Here is a 24,335-nt window from a genome sequence, read left to right as displayed (position 1 = left end):
GGAGGGAGACCGATGTGATGCAAAGAATAAGTAGAGGAGTTGGAGCAGGAGGAAAAAAAGAGAGAAAGGAATTAGATGAAGGAAAAGAAGGAGAAGAAGGGGAAATAAACCTGGTATACCCGAATTTGTTGGATACTGAAAGCAGAACATCAGGTCTCATTAGTGGGCTTTTATAGGGTTATGTAAGGGGCCGAAGCGATTTGAAAATGACATCGTTTTCGCTCGTTCCCTCACGCAGCGCAGTGTGGTTCATTTCTTTTTTTAATAAACATTTCGCACATTTCCTAGAGGGTGTTCATAATGACACTGCTGGACATGTTTGCTCTTGATTTAGGCTTTCCTGACATAGGGATAGTGGGAAGGGAGCCAGCTGCGGATGTTTGGATATTTTACAAATTTTACAGGTGTAAATTTTACAAGAGGGTGGGATATTGTTTATTGTCATCTTATGCTGCGGTGCTTATTGCATCACAGTATAAAATCGACACCCTGCATATCACAACCTTGAATTACTGATTCTTAATTAAAAACACGCTAGTAGTAGTGGTAGACGAGATGGATTCAGATGTTATATCGCCTCATTAGCGATGATGAAGTGCGCCATTGCAATCATGCCTGCGTAGTTCTCTTCGGCCGTTGGGAGGATTTGGTCCTCTGGAAGCAAGAAACCATAGTCCCCGGTATCTCGGAGCTCAACTACGTAAGAATACTTGGCACCGAGACCGCCCAACGTCTTATCGTTACCATCAACGTATGGTACGTAGCCCCAGTCATTGCTGGCGCCTGCTGCGGCGTCTGATGTGTAAAAGAGAGAATGAAATAGAAAATGAAAGAGATATATTGTAGCAGACCTACTACTCACTAAAACTGTACTTCTACTGCTACTTTAAGTACACAACACGGTTGTATAGTGAAGTACATAATTATAGTATATGGTGGAAGTAGAAGAAGAAGAAAAAGAAGAAGTAGTATAGTAGTAGCAGTTGTTGTTGTAGAAATATTGGTATAGACGCAGCACTACTACTACTACTACTACTACTACTACTACTAGTAGTAGTAGTAGCAGTGAATAGTAGTAGTAGTAGTAGGACACCTATGTAGTATAGAAGCAGCAGCAGCAGTAGTAGTATTAGTAAAAAAGCAGTAGTAGTACACGTGTATTACTACTACTGCTACTACTACTACTACTACTACTACTACTACTACTACTAATTCTACTACTTCCGCTTCTATATTACTACACTAGTATAGTAGTAGAAGTAAAAACAACAGCAACGATAATGATAACAACGAGGAAGGTGATAATTAAACTGATTGTGACAATAATGATAATGATTTGTGTATGAAATCACCTCAGTGACATACACGCTGCAGTGGTGTGAATTCACATGAGCTATTGCAAGAATAGAATATTATAAGTTAATTTCTGTGTGAGAAAAAAAGTTACGATTATGAACAAGTACGCACTAGTAATTTTGAAGGACAGAACTTGTAGTTAAATTGTAGGGCCAAAATGATCCCTCTCCAACGTTCCTCAGCCTAAACAAAATAATTTTCATATCTTATTGAATGCTATTTATGTATCACTCCTTCAAACGCATGTCGAATTTATACTTTTTTACATTCTGTTGAAAGAAGTGAAAATAAAACCTTTGAATTGAATTGAATTGAATGTGTCGTTCAAGTCGGTCTTGTTATAATAACAAGTGTATAGGATCTTACGTAGCAAAAAAAAATCCAACGATACCATTCCTTTCTGTACTTCCACTTGATTTTTTAAAGACACATCAAATGAGAGGACAAGTAAATGTTCGTAATATACAAGTATAGATTGTAAGAGAAAAGGTTATGAGGGCACTCACATAATAGTTTAGCTGTTGGTCCCGCTGTGTAAGTTTTGCCATGTGTGGCTAAGATTGCGTTGACCATTGCATCCCCCGCATTCAGCTGATGACACACATTAAAGAAAGAGAGAGAGAGAGAGAGAGAAAAGAGGGAAGAGAGAGCGGGAGAGAAGGGTGTGAGGAGAGAGAATCTTGGGTTAATATATGGTTGATGTACAGGACAGAGTGGATCGGTGAGAATTGTAAGCAGGAGTTTAACTTTGGAACTGTTTAAACCCACGCGCGCAGCGAGTGGGTTTTAAACTGTTTCCACCAATTCTTACCGATTTACGAAATAGGCCTGTGCATTATTCGTTTTATAAAATGGGCCCGTAAACTCATGAAATTCAACCTTTCCCCCATCATGCGTCCTGTTACTATACGAGGCCTGAGCCATGCGTTCGGATTTTACCGAACGAGATGGCTCGGTATGGATCACTAAAAAAAAAAAAAAAAATGAAAAAAAAAAATGAATGATGATTGAACAATCAGATTGCAAAGATTCTAAAGCTCATTTCATCAATAGAAATGACATTCACATTTCTACTGACTGAATGAATATGATGCAGACATAGAGGAAAGAACTTGAAATTTAATTCGAAGTGTTCCTCTCGTATAAAGTGTACCTTCAATTTGACATTGTGTTACATTTTCCTCTTCATTGGTTTACCTTTGTACTAGTGTACTCCATAATGTGTGCCGGTGCGTAGGAACAAATCATACGATTCATGACATTTTGTTACATCCTGTTATATATTGTATTGAAAACGAAATGCAGAATTAATTTGACTTGAATGACCTGGGGCCCGTTTCATAAAACTTGTCATCAGTGACAAGTTGTCATAGATGTGACAAGCTACTGAAATCCTTGCATCTGATTGGCTGAGAGCAAATTTATCATAGAAATGTGGCAGTTGTCACTGAAGACAAGTTTAATGAAACGGGCCCCTGAACTTGCATGTGGTATCAACAGAACGAAAAGAAGAAAAAGACGGGGAAAAAAAAAAACGAGATTCAAAATAGTTATTACCACCCACCTCCCTGGTTATTGGAATCGACATCGATCCACACGTAGTTTGCAGACACAGAATGAGACAGAAATACAAAACATACTTAAGACAAAATAAGAAGGGGAAAATAGATAAAGAGAGAGAGAGAGAGAGAGTCACATAGATAGATAGATAGAGGCAAAGATGAACATATACATATATATATACATATATCATGCAGCGAACTGATAGACGACAAAGACTAACAAAGAGAAACAAATGAAACAAGATAGCAAAACACAAGCAGAAGTATAGAAAGAAATTGAGAGAGGGGAAGGGGAGGAGGGGGACATACAAACAGACAGACAGACAAACAGAAAAGGAAGGGAAAGAGAAATCGATTTGTTATCAGGATTGCATACGTTATATGCTATTGTCATGTGGAACCTTTCGAAAGACAGTACATTGTATTATGATTCCTTCCGTCGTAGAAGAATACAGACATTCTCTTTCCCGAAAAAGCCCGACATCAACTTCTTCCCTCTCCAGTCACAAGCTGTATCTACCTTTCAAAGATGGCCAAGGCACTGGTAAAACTCACAACTCTTTCATTTTCCCAAAGCCATATCACATCCATTCCGCCGTTATCAAAATTGACCATAAAAGATCACCGCCCCCTCTCACTTTGCCTCTCTTTTAAGATCTAGAACAAATCAACGACCCGAATCCCCCAAAACTAGAACCTAACTTTTAACAAAGCAAAGAATATAAATAAAACATGTAATTTTGGATAGGAGGAGAATCATCAAAGGCACAAGGGTAAGAGGTTGTCCTCGATTGCTCTCCTCATTCCAGTTCCACATCAATGTATACGCGAATAGTGAGCTTGTGTTGGAATAAAGTGGCTTGGTGTAAAACCAGAACTATCGGCGTGACAAGAGTGTACAGGTATGAACGGTGATGTCATGGAGTGACTGCAACAAAGATCCAGGGTGGCCACAGATCAAGGGCCACACAACGCCGGTACCTGATCAGTCATGTCCTCTGGATCGTCTACTTCGGCTGAGAAGGACCACGGCGAGATGATGAGCTGTGAGTAGCTGTGCCAGTCGATGAACCAGATGAAGTCCTGTCCGCCAGCTTTTATCTCCCTCAGGAAATCGACTACGGCTTCAACCTCCTGCTCGGAGAGAGGCTCGTTGCCGCGGTAAACGTTGGAGCAAGGGAAAGCACTCGTGCCCTCTCCTGGAAATTGGGTAAACAACATAAGTGAATGATCAGCGTCATGATAAGCGTAAGTCTCAACGCATCGATTAAAACATTCTCGTTTGAAGGGTGATATGATACGAAGAATTCAGAAAAAAAGCACAGGAAAATATTAATACTGGGGGTGACTGTGCAGCATTAACAATTTGATTTTCGTTGCCTCGTTTGTTTGGTTGGTTTGGTTTCTGCTATTTCAAATCGCACGTAACAAAGACACAGACATGTATTCTGAGCATAACATTAAATCATGAATAAGTCTTAGCATACTATATTACAAAATAATTCAGAGGGTGATTCACAAAAGAACAACTGTTAACTAGATAGCTAGATAGTGATTGAATAATCATTCAAAATAAATTACGTCATTACGATAACCAAAATGTAGAAGAAAAATAGAGAAGAAGGGGAATTTGAATTAATGAATTTGGGAATTATGTATTTATGATAATTATAAGAAAAGAAATGTAGGAGACTGCGATAATAAGCAGCTGCTTGACATGGATCGAGACCATGGGGTAAAAGTCAAAATTTAATTTAACTTACATAACTATGAGGGACGTACCTGCTTAAAAAAATGAATAAAAAATCAACTACAATACGATCCAGTAATCAAATGCCGGTATCATCGGCATAACTGAGTTTATGAAAGGGCATTGGGAACAAATCAGTTGTCATAACGTTGCTAAATGAGCGATACCTCCCCACTCGTATGGCCAGTTCCTGTTGGGATCAGTGCCCGTGCACCCTGAGCCAGTGTCTTGTACATTGCTGGAGCGAGTTTTACGCCAGAGGCGGTCCTGCATAGCGCAAGGTATGTCGTTCACAAATAAAAATGAGTTAAGGTGCCACAATGGTCACTCAGAAATCTGCATGGCATTATACAAATGGTATAATCGCTGTAGATATTATGACAAACTGTGTACACAATACTAGGTTCTTCCACTCAGTCTTCTAAAACTGGTCGAAATTACAAGAATTACAGAAATTTATTGAATGCCTATATCTCACAATCTTATCGCAAACGCACAATTCTGCTAGCTTTGTCAACAACAAAAATGAGGTTATTGTATAAGAAAAATCATGAATGATATACTATTAGTAACAGGGGAAAAATGACAAGGACAACTCCTGGAGAATCTGAAAGCCTAAAGCCAATCAGATCTAGACACCATGATGAAATTAGTATGTTTATTGAAAAAAGAAGAAGAATTGAACCAATATTTACATCATTATTGTATAATTTTTAACTCATCTATCTATTGAGAGACTAGTTTCAAACAAAGAGTACACGCGCTCTTATGCTCTTTGGTTTCAACTCTCAAAAATAGCAACGGTAATTCTATTTTTTTTTTTTAAAGAGGCCCCTTTTGTTCTAACTAATCATAGACCAATTGAAATTGCCCAGCATCTCTAAAATCCAGGAAAATTATATATATATATATATATATATATATATATATATATATATATATATATATACAAGGGTCGACACTAAGCTTTTCTTTCGGTGACCATCAGACCATATCTTTTCTTAAAAAGTGATGGCCCGACCTCTGTTTCTGCTGGCCCCGGGCCATGCACCGCTAATATCGAACCTTGATATATATTATAATCATTCAAACATGCAAACATACATGTGGAATAGATAGGAATAGAGAAAGAGGGAGAGGGGAGACATCACTTACATCTGTCCACGTGTATACATATCCGTCGACGTTCAGAGATGGGACGATGTACCAGTCTAACTTGTTGATGAGGTCCTGGACGTCTGGAACACCGCTAATGTAGTCGCTAAGCAGCTATATGCAAGTATACAAGTAAGCAAGGGAAACGTAGATGATCAGCCTGACATCTTGGACGAGGTGTTTTATGCAATGTGTTCATCTTGACCTCGGTGACCTAACTCGTGCTATATAGTGTTTGGAGGTAACTGATAGGAACACACTCTGAAAAAGACGAGGCTTCTCTTGGTTAACACACCACATTATTCATATACAGTTCAAATTCAGTTCAAATGAGATTATATTTCCAATAACACGTTTTTGTTGATACAAGTTAAAGGAGAAAAAATACAATGTATTACAATAACATACAAACGTAAACAGAGGAAAACTGACCAGGAATTAATATAATTTATTATTGGACAATTGAGTAAAGGTAAATGAAATTCATTGGATTTTCTTGTCTGATACAAAATGTGGAAACTGACACTCCTATAAAATACATCATCACATTGTACAGTGTATAGTATATCATAATATGCAGTGCATCTTAATCTGGTACGTCTATTAATGATATAGTGCTAATACCTCTCCTACCGCAGATAGGAATAATATCCTTCAAGTTATGACGATGATACACACACTTCTGAATTCAGATTTATTTTTTCTAGCATAATCTCCATTTCATCACCTGATGTTGAAATGTTTTTCTTTTCTTTTCTTTAAATAATTTACTCACATTGGCTGTCATGTACATGACAGTTGCAGGAGATATCCACTCCCTGGCATGGATGCCACCCTCGAAGTACACAGCCGGCTTACTGCCACCGCCCCCTGACGAGATCTGAAGAGAGAGAAAGAGTCACGTGGAGACCAAATGTCGTCATTTAGTGAATCCATAATTGATTTGATTTTATTGTTCCACATTTCAAAACATCAAACATGATACGATCGATTGAACATAAGATTGAACATAGCGTCGTAAATTACAAAAAATACAAGAGAAGACAATTTAACAAACATGAAATGTGGGGACCTACTAAAAAGCAAAGTTTGTAATGTATAGGTCCCTGTATATATGAAATATATATATAATATGATATATATGCACAGGATTGGCAGATTATGATGTTTCATTTGATTTGCATGAGGACGGTTGTGGTAGGGTTAAGGAATAATCCTGATGAAAAGAACACATGGTCCCACAGAGTGTTTAAAATGTGTTTACATAGTCGGCGATATGAGAACTCTCGAATTTAATATAGGTTTTCCCGCCCAATTTCATCAGATTTGCATTCGATTTAATGACGCCAGCATTCATTTTCGAGCGAAATTGAATGATCACCGAGATCAACATTCAAAAAGCTAAGTAGTTTATACAATTTAATTTCATGAGCATTCGAATTCCTGATTTTGTCACATAAACGTGTAAACAGGGCGTTCAAATCAAAAATATACGTGAAGCGCATTCAAATTCACACAAGCACAGCTGCGATGAACATTAAGGAATTCAAATTAACGAATAGGCAAACATTTACAGCATCTGGGCAGTGTTTTTCGTTGCTGCTCATGTTATTTGTGTATTCTCCATCTGTTTGAATAATGGTACAACCACTTTCAGACGTGCATGTCAAGGTGCCTGGCGCGTCAACATATCGACGGCTGAAGAGACTGAGAGACTGAATTATCGAAATTATGAATAATTATGTAAAAGAAAGAATATCCCAAATGCAATGTATCTCACACACACTTCAAACCTCAAACGTGACTGAAAACAAAGTCTGTAATACGACTATAATCACACTTGACATATCAATGTTCTCATGTGATCTCTCATTATGTTAGCAAAGTTGGAGTTTAACCATTCTGTAGAATAATGTCATATCCATTTTGATGGGGAAATAAAGTGAAACTAGCCGAATAAAAAATATATGAACAAGAGATGTTGAAATTGCATGACAACACTGAATGTTGATGAATTTGCCATTCATCAACGTAAAAAATATTCGTAAGAATTGCATAGAATTACAGGACTTGGTTATACTGATTGAATTCGAACGTTCAAAGGTCTAAGTTGTGTGCCTGTAAGTGAAATTGAAACTGGTATTTGGTGCGAATTTGAACGTCTATCCGGCTGGCGCGAAATTGAATGCCAACTTTGAGTCGTTAAATTGAATGAATTTCTCTCTAAATGAATGAAATAAAATCGAAGAGGAATGGCATGAAACGAAATTGAATACTCAAAGAATTGAAATGAACCGTGAAAGCAGAGCAGTGACAAAAATCTCTTGAATTTGAACGCCTTGTCATTAATTCAGACATACTAGAATCAAATAAGGACAGTAAATCCAAACTGTGGCGAACTATCAATGACCTTATTAAGAATAAAAAGAAAGAACTCCCGACCGTTATTTCCGAAAATGACCAAGATATTAACGACCCTGAAATCATTGCAAATTGTTTTAATAAGTTCTTTACCAACATAGGCCCCAATCTCGCCTCAACAATACTTCCAAACGCTGGAAATTTTACAGATTACCTTCCAGAAAGTAATAATAATTCTTTATTTTTTACTCCCACGAATGAAAATGAAATACTGAATATTGTTCGATCTTTTAAGTCGAGTAGATCTTGTGGCCACGATGGATTAAGTATGCATTTACTAAAACAAATAATACATTTTTTAGTAACCCCCATAGTACATATTTGTAACTTATCATTATCTACTGGGATCTTCCCAAATTCTTTAAAGATTGCGAAAGTAATCCCTATTCACAAAAAAGATGATGCGTCCCAAATAAAGAATTATCGTCCAATTTCATTATTGCCCGTCATTTCCAAAATCCTTGAAAAGATTGCACATGAACGTTTGTATAAGTTTCTGGTTGATAACCACATTTTAAATCCTAACCAATTTGGCTTTCGCAAAGGTTTTTCTACAGATTTTGCAATCATTCAAACTTGTGACAAAATTATCGATTCTATTGCGAACAAACAGCACGTGATAGGAGCTTTTATGGACCTGAGCAAGGCCTTTGATACAATAGACCATGGAATTTTATTAAAAAAGCTACATAATTATGGCATAAGAGGAATAGTTCTTTCCTGGTTCCGAGATTATTTATCCCAACGTCAGCAATACGTAGCATTTCATTCAAGTACCTCGCTTAAGTCATATATTACTTGCGGTGTACCACAGGGATCCATTTTAGGACCTCTACTTTTTCTTATATATATCAACGATATCATAAATTCCTCAACCCTTCTCACCTATGTATTATTCGCGGACGATACCAGTGTCTTCTACTCTCACAACTGTTTAAACACACTAGTTGATATACTTAATTCTGAGCTTGCAAAAATTTCTACATGGTTTAAATGCAATAAATTATCACTAAATATAGATAAAACGTGTTTTATAAACTTCAATACTTCACATTTGCAACCGATAATGCCTAATAACATTATTATTGATGGTATGCCCATTATTGGAAAAAAATCAACCAAGTTCTTAGGGGTAACCCTTGACTCCAACTTAAATTGGAATAACCACATTGACAATATAACCACATTAATATCCAAAGCCATTGGAATACTTCGGAGATTAAGATATTTTGTAACGGAAAAAGTACTCATTATGTTATACAATGCATTAATCTTACCGTACATTAATTATTGTAATGTTGTCTGGGGAAACTGTAATAAAACCAAAGTAAATGTTATTTTTCTTTTACAGAAAAAGGCAATAAGAATATGTACCAACTCACATTATCTAGAACATACTGATCCATTATTCCTTAGACTAAAAGTTCTTAAAGTTGACGATATACACAAATTTCAAACAGCAATATTTATGTTCAAATACACGCAAAATCTACTCCCACTCTTCCACAACGCATTTTCCCTTAACAGGGATGTCCATGCTTACCCCACGCGCCATCGTAATGATTTCCATTTGAATAACCCTAAACTCCTATTAGCTCAAAAATCAATTCGGCATAACGGGCCTGATATTTGGAATTCACTCCCTCTCCACATAAAACAGTGCACTTCTCTCTATTCCTTTAAGGCAAATACAAAGAAATATTTCTTGGCACAATATCATACGGTACAGTAATCATTAAACATGTACCTCTTATACTCAACAACAAGGCAATATTTGGTCCACCTCCTTTTCCTTTTCTTTTACTTTGCTGCTTGACCCTTCGCCCATATTATAACATATCCAATCATTTTCTTAGAAGTGCTGACCATCAACACTTTCGCGCTTCATCACCTGCACACGCACTCACAGGCACCACTCCTGTTTACCAAGTAATTGTATAAAACTGGATTTACGCGCACTTTAACATGGCCCATCTGTATTAGTGTTCAAGTACTACAATAAAAAATGGTAATTTAACTCCGGCTGTCCGTCTGTTCAAGCACGGCTTATAACGGCGGCCCTCTGCATCATATGTATATATTATATATTGTACTGTGAATTAAGTCATTATTGGCCATATAAACATTTTGTATGTTATTTAACGTTTCATTTGTCTTTACATACAAAATATGACTTACAATGTAATATGTCAATAATTTTCAGAATTGTATTTGTGTAATTGAACCTGCCTTTGTTATTTTTGTTATTCTGAAAGAAAATATGAAATGCAGAAAATAAAATCTTTTCAAACTATAATTCGAATGCAAATCTGATGATGAAATTGGGCGGGAAAACCTATAGTGTGAAAATATGGTGTGGTGTTTCACAGAATGTTCACATAGTAATGTTCTGTTTCACACTGTGACTTGATGTACATTCCATTGCCGCGGACCGCGAAAGTACCGCTTGTGTTGTAATATTCAGCACGATTATAAACCAAAAATCTGTGTGGTTGATGGAATACGTTTTTATCAAATCTCAAGTTTGTTAATCGATGTGGGATATAAAGCAAATAATCATCTCCTATTTCTCGGGCATTTGGGATGGACACAATCTAACATAGTTTTCAAAAGGGAAGGGAATAAAAAGAACTTGAGATGAGCAGATGGACACAGACGGGAAAAGAAGGAAAGGAATATGTTTTTATCATTTTTGTTTAGTCTGCTTCAGTGCCTAGATCTCACCTTTAATCCGGAAATTACTCGGCCCTCATACGATTTACTCGGCAGTTCGAATCTTGTAACCAGACTAGGATACTCAGCCACCACGTCGTTAACCCATTGCTGGATCTGAAATTTAAGTTGATATTTCATTTAAACCTTCTACGCTGTTGTACATACAGTTATACATGCAGTATGTCCCCCAAAAGATTACAATTGGATTTTCGCATTGATAACTTCCAATATGTTTAAACTGTCTAAATGCCACTTCAGGGTCTTGAAATAGAACATCTTAGCTATATTTCGTAGAAAACCCCATCACAAAGAAATGTAAATCGTTGTAAAGCATGTCATCTGCCTGATTCTTCCAAGTTTAGCACTTGGATGCTTTTGGATCTGCATATTGTGTGAACACAATGGAAAGAACTTAGAGAGAAGGGATTTCTGACATGCTCTACAAAACTCCTCATTTCTCTTTTACCACTGAAGCAAATTGGATGGAATTTTCTGTAAGATGTGGGTAATAAATTATAATTTCATACCCTGAAATGATATTTGGATTGATTCACTATTTTTAAAGTTATCGTTGCGGAGGGTCCCGTTAATTTTTTTTTGACATACGATACAGTTACAGAAATTTGCTTCGAAAGCAAAGGTCTCTGATGGAGGGATAAGAAATAATTTCATATACATATACAAAATAATCAAAGTGAAATTATATATATATATATATAGATATATATACATACATATACATAATTGTCACCACGTAAACCTTATCAAGTCGCTAAAAATTGAGTTTTTTTTAATTCAGATTTTATCTTATTTTTAATTATGTTCCCATAATTATGTTATTTCTGATCAAGTTCTCATACTTCATTTACATAGCCTAGAGCGTGCAGGAAATTAAGCAATTAAAAACAGTAGGTAAAATCAAAACGCAAGGGTATATCATCATTAAAGACAGCAAATTTCGAATCTCCCATTTTTTGACGTTGAAGTTATGAAACAGGGAGAACCTAACATTTTGAAACGATAGGAGGGGAGGGGTTCATTGCACACAAAATTTGAACTAGTTTACGTAAGTCCGTCAGTTATCAATGTACAAAAGATATGGATGAAACCTATAGAGTGACATATACATACAGTAGCCAATTAAGTAAATAATAGTATTAGTTAAAGACGCATGAACAGACATGGATATTTGCATAAACATTATGTATCACATATGAGAACCGCCCAAATGATATATCCAAACTGTCATGCAATCGATACCAAACACATTGTCACTGTTTGTGATGAATATAGGTAAAAACATGTAGTTGAGCATCATTTAATTTTCTATTCCCTCTTTATTATGTGTGTGTGTGCGTGTGTGTGTGTGGTGTATTTAGGTGTGTGTATTAGAACTGGATATCATTTTCTCTTAATCGCAAAAAGAGTTATTGATCATGCCAATTTGTCAATCACCAACTTGTCATCACCACCGTGCCATCCATATCATACCTCATCGTAGGTGTGATATACGGTGTAGTCAAAATCGCTCAGGGCTTGCGTGGAAGGTTGGGAGGCCCGTCGTTGGACTCGTTGTCGTTCCTGAGAGGCTAGAGCAGCCCCGACATCGCCCGTCATTACCGTGAATTCCAATCCCTTGGCGGCAAGAGTGTCGCGGATGTCCGCCTGGATGGCCGGTGGAACCATGATGTCCACCGTCGAGCCGTCTATCTGTTTCACGTCTGACCAGAAGTCGAGCTGTATACAAGGGGGACACATTTGCAGTTAGGAGTGACAGAGTCAGTTTACCAACCCCATGGGTACCTTTAATCAGTCCATTATCCCAACAAGTTAAAGATACAATTGTTCTATAGGCCAATTACTTTTACTGTCCCAAGTACATAAAGTGATGACTGTGATGAAGAAGAAAAAAAAGAAATACAGCTCTCTTTCCCTTCCAATAATGTCGTATTTTACGTTGCATAGATGTTCAATCACCCACTCTAATGAAAATAACGTTCATAAATTCATAGCATAATTGTCATTCCAATTTTTGGTTGGGGATATATTTGGTCGTTGATTGTTGAATGATGAAGTGCATCGAGAATCAAAACCAATACCATGTCTCCAAGCAAAGTGTAGCTGTAACCAGATACGGAAGACACTAGTTTCATGTGTGAAAACCAGTTCCCTTTATATATTTACGTGTGTCACAGAAACGGTCAAACCTACAACACTGAGAGGAGATCAACGGCTAGAATACAGGACAGATCATTTGCTGTCATTCGGGCAAACATAGACTGAAAAAGTGAAACGAACCACTTTGACAAAGCACTTTGAAAAAGGAGGGCAACTGGAGGGGTGAATACTGATTGACATACAAATCTGAGATGACAAACATTTAGATGGTTTAGTTTTTATTCTCGGTGCAACGAAAGGGAAAAGAATAAAATAGATTTTAATTGTTTTTGTCTTTTTGGTATATAAGACATTTTATTGAATCTGAATTTCGGTAGTAGGAATACAAAAATTGTATGTAAGAATTCCAAACGTTTTACATTGAAATAAGAGGCTTGGCTTAAGATGTAGAATGAAATGTATTACAATAAAATGCGAAATTATAAGGCACAATACAAATGAAACTTCACATAAAAACACCCTATTTTATGATGGGTGAAATCAAACCGGATTGTTACTTTTGAAAGATATTTTTATATCCACAACTTCAAACTGTTACCCAGCTTAAAACGCGGAAATGTAAGCAACAACAACAACAACAACAACAACAACAAAAATCTTTAATTATACCTTGTTATGTCAGGCTGTTCCTGTAACATTAACAGGTGACTATACGGCAACACATACTTTCAAAGTATGGTAAAAGAATATTAGAAATTTGTATGATGCATACAATAATTAGAAATCAGATTAAACTTATTCATAATGCTTCAACTAATCAACTTAAAAGACTTTTGTCTTCACGTAGTCCCGACAATAACAGAACAGAAATTGAATATATTGAATAGAATTAATTGATTCATCACTTGATTAGACGTATAATAATGATCAAAATAAACTTTGTCGCTGTAAAGAATACATAAAGATAACTTGATCTAAACGTTACGCCTAGTTTATTATGAGTGAAAGAAAATAAAAGTTGGAACTTGAAGGTGTGAACAGTGCAGGATAGACGATTATAATTTACATAATGATTTAAACAATTTTTTTTTCTTTTCACACTTGACAATAATTACACCTATTGTGATGTTGATCTAAAAACAGCAAGAACGTATTTGCTTAAAAGCTCATAGGAGATTGAATTAGATAAGCTTTTGATATTTTGTGTTTTTTTTTTGTGCTTTTACATGTAAATTCTCTTCGAAAATGAAACCCGAGAATATCGCCTTATATTTAATTTATGTACGATATTTATTCGAAGAAGAAATTTAAAGTGAAATCGAAGAAGATTTGAATTGTAAGAAACCATATTTCAATCTATCAAGAAAAAAAAAATGAATGTTCTGTAAACTGTGAAAGTGTGTGTGTGGTTTTTTTTTTCAAATGTGTTAGAAAATGTCAGATAAGTCCTTGTGATGTGCTTTTAGATATTGACTTATGAAGAAAATAGATTTCCTGTTGAGGCCAATAGCCTACCGATAAAATTTCTAGTACTATTCATATTCATAATAAGTGATATGATACCAATGTTATGACCTATCCAAGGTAGCCTCTTCACTGTTGCCCATGCTCTTCCAGAGAACCCTTTCATTCAGGTGTAAGTTTCTTCAATTGTCTCCCTCTATGTATACAAATTAAATCTATAAAGATCGCAACTGCTGATCTGTAAATTAACAATTGTTAATTGTAAGAAATTTAATTTGTAGAGAGAGACAAATTGAAGAAATTTACACCTGAACCTTCGCCTCTCTGAATAATACCTTTCTTTCAACCCTGTTGATGTTTATACCCAAGCATTGCAAGATACCCATTTTACACCTGTGTCAAGAGGGAAATGTAGGTAAAATCATCTAGTCTAAAGATGTATGCACTTGGCAGGAGTTGAACTCGAGTCTTCCTTTTGTAAGTCAAGAGGCTACGAAACCACAGTTAATTGATGGGCTGCTTATCATCTTCTGCTCGTTAGCGTATTAACCGTTTGTTTGCTTACAACATCCTAGAATCTCGATAAAATATCGATAAGGTGCTACTTGGTGTTAGCCTCCCATTTCAGCAATGTTTAAACAGGATGGAATAATTCGTAGATAAGAAGTGGAAGAAAGAAATCCTGTTACATCAATTTCCAACCTACATTATCGAGTAATAATGGGCCAACTCCCATTACCATGATTACGACACCCAAAGTTAAACTTAAATACAATTTTCGACGTGTGAAACAGCAGTTGGTCACTGATAACCGATGATTATGTTCAGTTGGGTCTGACTGGAGGTATCGTATCAAACGGCATCATTTTTTTTTTCATTAGCGCAAACGCTAAGACGACGCTAATTAGGCCAAACAGGCATGACAGGAGTTCTACTTTATAAATACATTGTATGTTCTATTATGCGCGAGACAGCTGCTTCCAGTGGCAGAGGCTGCGTCGTCTTAGCATCTTCGCGTCGCAGATCAATAAGTTCGCTACTGAGTTTGGTAACTGACCATAATGGTGACGTGTGTTTGAAATTATAAGCACAAAATCTATACGGATCCACGGGACTAACTCTACTATCGAAGCAGTGTCAGATTGAAATACTGAAAGATTAAAGATTGAAATTAACTCCTTCATTCAATGTTCTAGCTGTCAACACTGTATGTTGTCCCATGCAACCTTACACTTTTAAGAAGAATCAAACTATAAACGAATTGCAAAAGTATGATTTGAAGCGTCTACCGATTATTTACAAATACATTTCTGCATAACTTCAAAATTTTACTCATTAAGAGAGACATTGGCAGCAGATGGATATCAACTTAGATTGTTCACGCTGGAGTTTCAACATTTCAATATTCTTTTGGATGTCTATGAATAGGACACCATTAGCCTGAGTATGAATTACTCTGCTTTCCATGTGTATCCTGCTGATTACGTAAAGATTAATCAATATTGTATCCCTTCATTTACTTGACTGTGAGGGCTATAACAATAGAGGGCGCACATTTTATTTTTGTTTCTTCTCTCATCAATGTACCATTAAGCAATGCGCATAGCAGGTTCTGCACACATGGTGTATTGAATAAAATCGCTGAAAAAAAAAGTACAAAGATAATTTTCTATATAGATATCTATGACAATTTTAAGCAAAATAGATCAAGAAAGTGACGGAAACTTGATTGTTGACTTGTTCTTTTCTTCTGTTACATATCAGCGAGTTGTCTATGTCAGTGACTGACATGGGTGTACGGCTCGTGTAAACAATGAGAAAGGACCGGTTGATCATAATTACTGTAACATCTGCATATTCTTTACAGGGAATTATCAAACCCGTTTGTGCGTGTTGCAGGTCACGATAAGTCGCTAGTCTATAGATAGAAAGTGCTATTTTGAAACAAAAGTATCGCCTACATGATATAAAAATGATAATAGTCACATCACCCGATAAATAATGGATTGATATTACATAGATTCACTCCTTCTCAGTATAGCTTTAAAGTACCTGCGCGAAGAATCATGTTACACAATGGACAAATTGCACTGATCAGACCACAACAAACTGAATCATCTACCCTTAAGTCTCGTAATGCCAATGTGTAAGGCGATAAGAAGCAGTTTCCAAGACCTTTCTCAACACGTATACACTTGGCTTGAACACGAAATTTACCGAGTACAGACTAATGACGTCACAAGTGGGACATGGGCGCTATCGGATATCTCGCCTAAGTCGAGATTTAGAGCGCGACTTGTTACTGTATATCGTCATCCATACTTCACATGACTCAGACTTATTAAATAGGCCAGCTGGTATAATGGAGATGGAATAACAAGTTCTCGAAAATCAGGTACATTTATAGTTACACTTGATTACCTTATCTAGGAGATTATCAAAATAGAAGATTGAATTTGCTATAAGATGTGTCCAAATACCCTTCTATTTTGTGTAATTTATTTTTGTCGAGATGTTTTTGTATTTGGGTATATGGTCTGTAGCTCCAGCTAGCTGGCATAATGGTTGTTGATGATGTTGTGTTCGTAGACCTGGCATGATGGCCATGATGACAGTGATTCGCGAGCCTCCCCTTACATTGTTATGTCGTTCAGTTCTATTTTCGGTGCATATTGCAGATATTCATTCGTTTATGTTGCATTCCATCTGAACAACTAAAGACTAGTTATACTGGGAACATAGTTTCAGAATGTATAGTGATTGGGACGAGGAATAAGAATGTTTTCAAAATCTATAACAAATTGCAATGAACAAGGATGATGACATAACAGCCTCGCCGCAAGGATGCGTGAGTTGGGGCTCAAGGAAGCAGAACAAAAGAAGAAGGCATGCATAGATTCTACACAGGTGAACTTGTTAAGCAAGCGGTATATATTGTAATGGAATTACACCGCTACATTTCTGAGATTATGTGAGGCTCCTATGTCATCAACATTGTTCAATGTAATTTGTATAAAATTTTCCGAATATTGGTTTCTCTGCTCGAGGTCCTCAATGAATTCCACAAATCTATATAAATGGAGCTGTCGATTTATGTACCACATGATGTGAAATTTTGAAAATAAATTTTGAATGCCCCTTTAAAAACTGAATCCTCATCTCAACCAATTACAATCCATTTAAATTTGCCAAAATAGCTCTACACGTTCAAAAATTAGAACAAAAAAAAAATGTATCATCAAGTGTGGTTCCAGCTTACCACCAATGTAGCCTACATAACGGATCAATCGCCAGTTCAGCGGTGCAACAGCTCAGCGGCTCAGCCTCGACTAGCTCAGCTCTGGCAACAGTGCAGGCCCCCGTAGGGATAGTGCCGGCGCGCGCTCAGCTCACCAACAGAGCCCAGACCAATTCCTCGACCAATGGGCGAGTACCAGTGTAATACTAACTAAATATCCGAATGGTGAGAATGTTGTAATAGCTCTCAGTTGTACATGTTCTATACAAATATTCTTCAGTTCTTTTGAATTAGAACTTATATCTCAAAGAAATATTTCATTAAACTTCCTCCCGCAGATCAGACATTTGATGAGATCCCTGGTGTTAGGCTAATCCCAGGCGTTTGGCAATAATACTGTTTTAGGCATACATATATCATACAGACAGCTGATCCGGGGACTTCGGAGCGCTCTTTTGTCTCTTAAAAAGCTCTTGCCACACTTGTTACGTCACGAGTCGTTTTAAACACAGACTCGTGTCTGTTCAAGGGTTAAAAAAAACCGAAAAGAATTTCCAATACATTTGAAAGCAGATTGATTTGTGTTTCTGTGACAATTTTGGAAAAAGAATTTAGTTATTTAGGAAGATTGTTTTATTTATCAAAAGAAACCCAATGCCTATGTATAGAACGGAAATTCTAAAGTGCCTTTAGCCTTCATTTTGATGCGTATTGCGTTATCTATAAGAGACGATATTGCATCGAATTTTAACATGAGAAAAAAATATCATTGGAAGGAATGTTATTTTCGTTACCATATCACCCAGGTTATGCTCAAGCTCCCGTAGCCATTGCCGATGTTCGTTGTGGGAGGGCGTCAGACGCAATACTTCGTACCTGTGGACGAAACATTATAAGAATGGAAGAATGGTTCGAATAGTTTGGGAAAGCAGCCTGAAGATTTCACAGTTGTTACAGATACGAAAACTAACTTTCCGAGAAGTAAAGTGAAGCATCATCCAAGAATGAGTTTCAGTAGGGAAAACTAAAAATATTAGATCGAGGAGGATTTTTTCTTGTTTGTTTCTTTTTTTTTTTTAGTTGCTGAAACGGCAGAACATGCATTGCTGTATTCTTTTACTAGTATTCATTCTCCACTCATGTGAAAGATTCCCGGGAAGGCGTGGAAGGAATGCCTTTTCAGTAATTTTGCTAGTTTGGGCTGGTTTTCAAAGGGATCCTTGCCGTACATTAAAAACAAACAAATAAACAAAATTATATGTACTTTCAACAAAGAAAAGAGAGCAAATTACGATTCATATAATCAAATTCATGAAGTCAGCACACACACACATACACACACACACACACACACACACACAATACAATGAAGCAAAATGGTTCTCTAATGGAGATGCATTCCTGAATTGATATAGATCATGATTGCGACTTAGACGTCATTACTATCTAGATGTAAATAAAAAACAATTCATTTCCATGCGAAGCAATGACTTGGCAAAACAAATTGTATTCCTGTAATTTTAGTCATACTTTAGCCTCCCTAATCCACATCAGAATACATTGAAGCAATAATGATAACATAATGATAATGAAGATAATAACAATAATAATAATAATAATATAATTATTATTATCATCATTATTACTATCATTATTGCAATGAAAATGATGATGATGATGATGATAATAATAATAATAATAATAATAATAATAATAATAATAATAATAATATTAATAATAACAATAATAATAATAGTATACTAACTTTGACCAGACATTAAATATTACAATCTTCTAGTTCTTGAACGCTCATAACTCGAATATTTTCAGGTACTGAAATTATGCACTGGAATTTAAAGATAATAAAGAGAAGAACAGATTTAATAGCCTTAGATGCAAACAACATACTGGTAAATTATGAATATTTTTTTTTTTTTTTTTAGGGGGGGGGGGGACTGACAAAGCTTGTAGGCCTACTTTCATTGCTGTAGTATGGGTGATATCCTTGACTCCGAAGGTCCGTTCATCAAATCCGAAAATGAAATTAGGATCATAAATCAGAAAATAGGTAAAAAGGTGCCCACAAACGAGTATTCGGAATTACGAACCTTATTTCTTTCTTTTTTAGATCAACACAATTCTCTACTAGAATATGATAAACATTTTCTCTCACGCCCATGTAACTGTTAGTGGCTGTTTAATAGTTGCACATCTTGAAAAAAAAACCAACAACACACATACAATTATGAACTTCGCACTACTTCAAAAATAACGTCGCTCAATACTCTGGAGTACAGTTACATATACCATTTCCAAAATACAGCGGGGGTTGGGGATGGCTAACTCAAGGCTAATAGTGTCTACACATACGAATGGAATTGACGACATCGCAAAAACTCGTATATATATACACAACGAGCTCGAAATCGATGCGATATACTTTTACGAGTGTAATGTGCAACTAGCTGTTTTACCAAAGAAATCGATTGGAATCAAGTTACAAGCACAGTGTATCGTCATCTCAGAAATGTACTGTGAAATGGTATACTGCGAAAGATATTACGTCGATGGGTTGTTATTATTATGATGGCCTCAGTTATAGGTACAAAATGGATGAATGAACGAATGACTGCAAAATTGTCTTTCGCGTCTGTAGGTGTGTGAGTGTTGGGATGGCTGTTGTCTCTATGAATGGTTATTTATCTATAATGTGATATTCATTTTACTTTTGGAAATCAACTTGAACATGTGGTAAAATTGCGTGTTGAGACTATCGCATCGCCAATGAAACCTGCGTGAACACTCACATCATGTGCGTACCACTTTATTTAATGCATCAATTCTTTATCTTTTCTTTTATCTGGTTGAATCAAGCAAATCTCTGCAACAAACATAATAAAATCACAAACATAATCATCATATAAGTAGCATTATGTAATTGGAATATTGTATGTTTTTGATAAAGCTTTCCATTTTTGAGCGCATAGGGGCATCCGCACTATGTGTTATATATGCAAGCACTGTTAATTATTAATCCTTATTATTATATCGATATTGTGAGTACTGGCATATATGGGAAGAGAAATAAAACCACATTTACAAACTACCTTATAAACATATTTGAAATAATGCACTTTGTCGGGGGCAAACTGTCGAAATTTACCACGGGCAGGTAGTATTAAATTATTTATCAATACGACCCCACCCCCCCCCAAAAAAAGTCACCCCATCAAAGTTTACTAAATCTATATCAAAAGTTTATTTCTTGCTTTTCTTCCAATAAAGAAGGAATACATCTGAAAAGAAAAAAAGAAGTGAAATGTGTCAATTTCCACTAACCTGAAATTACAATTGGAATTAACGACTAATGGTGATCATTATTTCATCATGAAAACATATTGTCTAATTGTATGACTGACTTGCAATTGAGAGACGAGAGTGTTTGAGAAGGAATAATGGAGACCACTGGGATATTTCCTAGTCTACTGAAAATCATCTTTTGCGTGATAATTTCTCCCCAGGCTTGCACTCAGCAATGCTCAGTTAATTAGTGAAAAAAAAAAAATCGTCACCCTTTCGTAAGCGTTTTCCATGCTTAAAATGAGGGAGTAGGGAATGAAATAGAGATATGAAGAGATAGAAACATGATGAATTTCCATAATATATATCTCTTGGTTTGATACGTACCCATCGTAGCTCCGACCCAGCGCTGCGCAAGCGCAAGCCAACAAGAGAGTAATAGTCAAGCACGTCTTCATCCTGTCGATGTCGAGTTCTCTTCTGACCTATGCAACACTAGGTGTTCGCAGATATCATACAGTTAATCCTCTGCAATAGGTTATGGACCAATAAAGCTGTTCATCTAACTTCTTGGTTTTGTTCATATCCCGTGACTCGTATGATATGCTTCATACATTGATGGGAAAAGTGAGTGCTGTGACAATTTTGTAGAAGGAGGGGGTAAAAAGTTCGGTAAACATTCGAACTGTGTATACAACCCGATAACGTGATCCTTCAGAGCCACAATGAATGTGATAAGCTATCAAAAGTACGCGCGATTGCCGACACTTGTCGCGCGCCATCTGTTCACCAAAACGATTTAATGGCAAACTACCTGATAGCGAAGTATAGACAAAGCTAACCACCGACACCTAACAATATTTTTTATTAACTAACATAGCTAAAAGGAGGTAAGGAACGATTATAACTTCGTTAACACCTTTTATTTTGTTTTGCTTTGTTTTGTTTTGATGTGTTTATCATTATCCTTTATGACAAAGTTGTATTGCACTACAGTCACGAGAATACCCAGTCTGGCATCGGGGGTAAAAAGTCGGCGAACTATAACCAGACAACAGTTATTCCGTTAACCCGCTTAAAACTATTGCAGCAAAAAAGTGTCATTGTAACCGTATGCAGACACATTTCCGATAGTTATAGTGGCAAGGGTATTTTCTCGACATCCATATACGTGGCATTACTCTGAATCCAGTATTGTATATGTGTATTGGTTTTATTCGATTGAACGTGCCATACAAAATGACTAATAAATGAAGATCATGAATGGGTATCCGTCTGAGTCTCAGTTGGTTTCCTACTTTCTACATTCTGTATTCCTCACGCCTGATATTTCCACTGTCTTCTTCAATATTAGTGTATGCTCATGCATGTATTATAATATTGTACGTATTGTACTGTTAGCAAAGGGACTGCATCACAGACAAGTTCGTCTTTAGCAGTCCCGTTACCAGTCTTCTATGAAAGAAGATGCATTTCTATATATGCCTTTATGTTACATGGAATGTAAAGTTAATTCATCGTTTGTGATTATGCGTGTATAATGTTTGGACATGAAAGTAAAACTGAATAATACCACAGGACTGAACTGAACTGAACGGGTCTGAACTATTTTGTGGATTTGCCTGTGGTACGCATTATTATATATTTCACACATTTGTGAGAAGAAATTCAAAACTGTTCTCTTAGTACATATCATAAAGCAATACTAGCACATAATATATTAGTCAGTGCAGTAAGGTATATTTCCGAAGGCACATGAAGGTGCGTCTGCACCAAACACACAGAGATTATGAATTGTTATTGCTAATGAATTTTGTAACATGCCTTCTTACGTTTTTGTCTTGCATGTTATCCTCGTGAATGTTCTGATATACTATATGTCTTGAAGTACTGTCACAAATGACAACTTAGCAGTCAAAAAGAGAGAATATCACTACATTTTGTTCGACAGGATATGTACATCATTGTTTTTCGACGCATTCCTCACAGCGGAAACAAATAAAGTATGTATTATAATAAACGTAACTCTGAATTCAAGATTCACATCTGATTATCGTCTTTCAGTTCCATCACATTGTTTTGAGTATCATATATAATGCGCATCTTTCAAAATAAATAGTTTAGTCGCGATAGTCACTGCAACCGATAGGACTATTGTGATTGGTTGGAAGAACGTTACGGGCGTGCCGTTGTGACTGTTGGAGGTCGAGTTAGTTGGCCCACTCATCAGTCGCATGCGTCGTCTGCCGCCGCAGCCCAGCCAGTCTGCGTGAAAATTTCGCGGGAATCCGCGATCGAGAGCACCAGTGTTGTGGTTGTAGCGCCAGTATTTGTCTCTCCTAACAAAGTATGTCGATCCTACGAACAAAATGAGGAAGGGGATGAAAAACAGACCAAAAACAGACCAAAACAAAACAGAACAAAACAAGACAAAAAAAAAGCAAAACGAAACAACACCAACAAACCATTTTCTAATTGTCACACACAATCATACTCATGAACGTCAATGCAAAGAATGCTTAGTTTTGATATCAAACAATAATATCGGTTTTCTCTTCTTTATAACAACAACATAATATACATGAAAGTTGGAATACACAATGGTAATTTAACACTACACTTTTGCGTTTAAATCAACATTGATACATATCACACATAACTGCCGAAATAATTTATAGACATAATCGAATATGTAATGGATAAATAATTAAGTAATCTAAAACTATTTATCAAAAAATGATTCTGATATTATCTGCTTTGTAGTCAATTATCATACGCAGCAATACTATTCTAAAACATTTAGTACTCAAAACTCAGTATATTGTCACTGAGGGCTAGAATTATTTTTCTGAAATATCATTCGTGACCTTTTCACGTATTGATAATAATCGCCTTCATAGATTTTTCTGGCGAAAAGTCGATTAACAACCTATGTTAATTGATTTATTTGACGTTTGTTGAATGTGACTTCGTGACCGTGTTAGTAACAAAAACAACAATAATAACAATAGGAAAAATAGTTATTAATGTATAGAATTGTCAATGTTCACGGAAAATAACCCATTATTAGTGGTATGAAGGAGTATGTTGGTATGAAATAGTCATAAGCCTGCGGCAAGGTGAATATGTATCATTTTACGTCATTTGGAACTAGTGTAATATTTTGAAACTGTTGAAACGGTGTATGATATTGTAACTTGCGTATGATATACGTGGCTGTGATGTATTTATGGTCGCGGATAGGTCTCTTACCCAT

At 36.2% G+C, this 24,335-nt stretch overlaps 1 protein-coding gene across 1 annotated transcript; it reads right to left on the bottom strand.

Annotated features, from left to right (window-relative positions):
• Positions 1-568: 568 nt before the first annotated feature.
• LOC140227646 (carboxypeptidase B-like) lies at positions 569-24,335 on the bottom strand. The gene is made up of 11 exons (XM_072308064.1): positions 24,332-24,335; positions 23,254-23,437; positions 18,574-18,655; positions 12,451-12,696; positions 10,969-11,073; positions 6,599-6,703; positions 5,824-5,937; positions 4,836-4,935; positions 3,900-4,117; positions 1,863-1,947; positions 569-795 (listed from the first exon to the last, which is right to left on the bottom strand). Exons 1-11 carry the CDS (start codon positions 24,333-24,335, stop codon positions 569-571), a joined length of 1,470 nt encoding a protein of 489 aa, XP_072164165.1.

Source organism: Diadema setosum, chromosome 4 (genome assembly GCF_964275005.1).
Source record: "Diadema setosum chromosome 4, eeDiaSeto1, whole genome shotgun sequence".
Taxonomy (NCBI): Eukaryota; Metazoa; Echinodermata; class Echinoidea; order Diadematoida; family Diadematidae; genus Diadema; species Diadema setosum.
Note: the sequence above shows the minus strand (reverse complement) of the source record. Positions and strands in the feature narration are given on the sequence as shown.

Excerpts from the sequence above, each read along its gene's own strand:
- LOC140227646 (XM_072308064.1), bottom strand. Across the intron at positions 11,074-12,450 it reads TATATCACACCTACGATGAG|ATCCAGCAATGGGTTAACGA; the intron begins GTATGATATGGA and ends CTTAAATTTCAG. Across the intron at positions 796-1,862 it reads ACCAACAGCTAAACTATTAT|ACGCCGCAGCAGGCGCCAGC; the intron begins GTGAGTGCCCTC and ends TTTACACATCAG.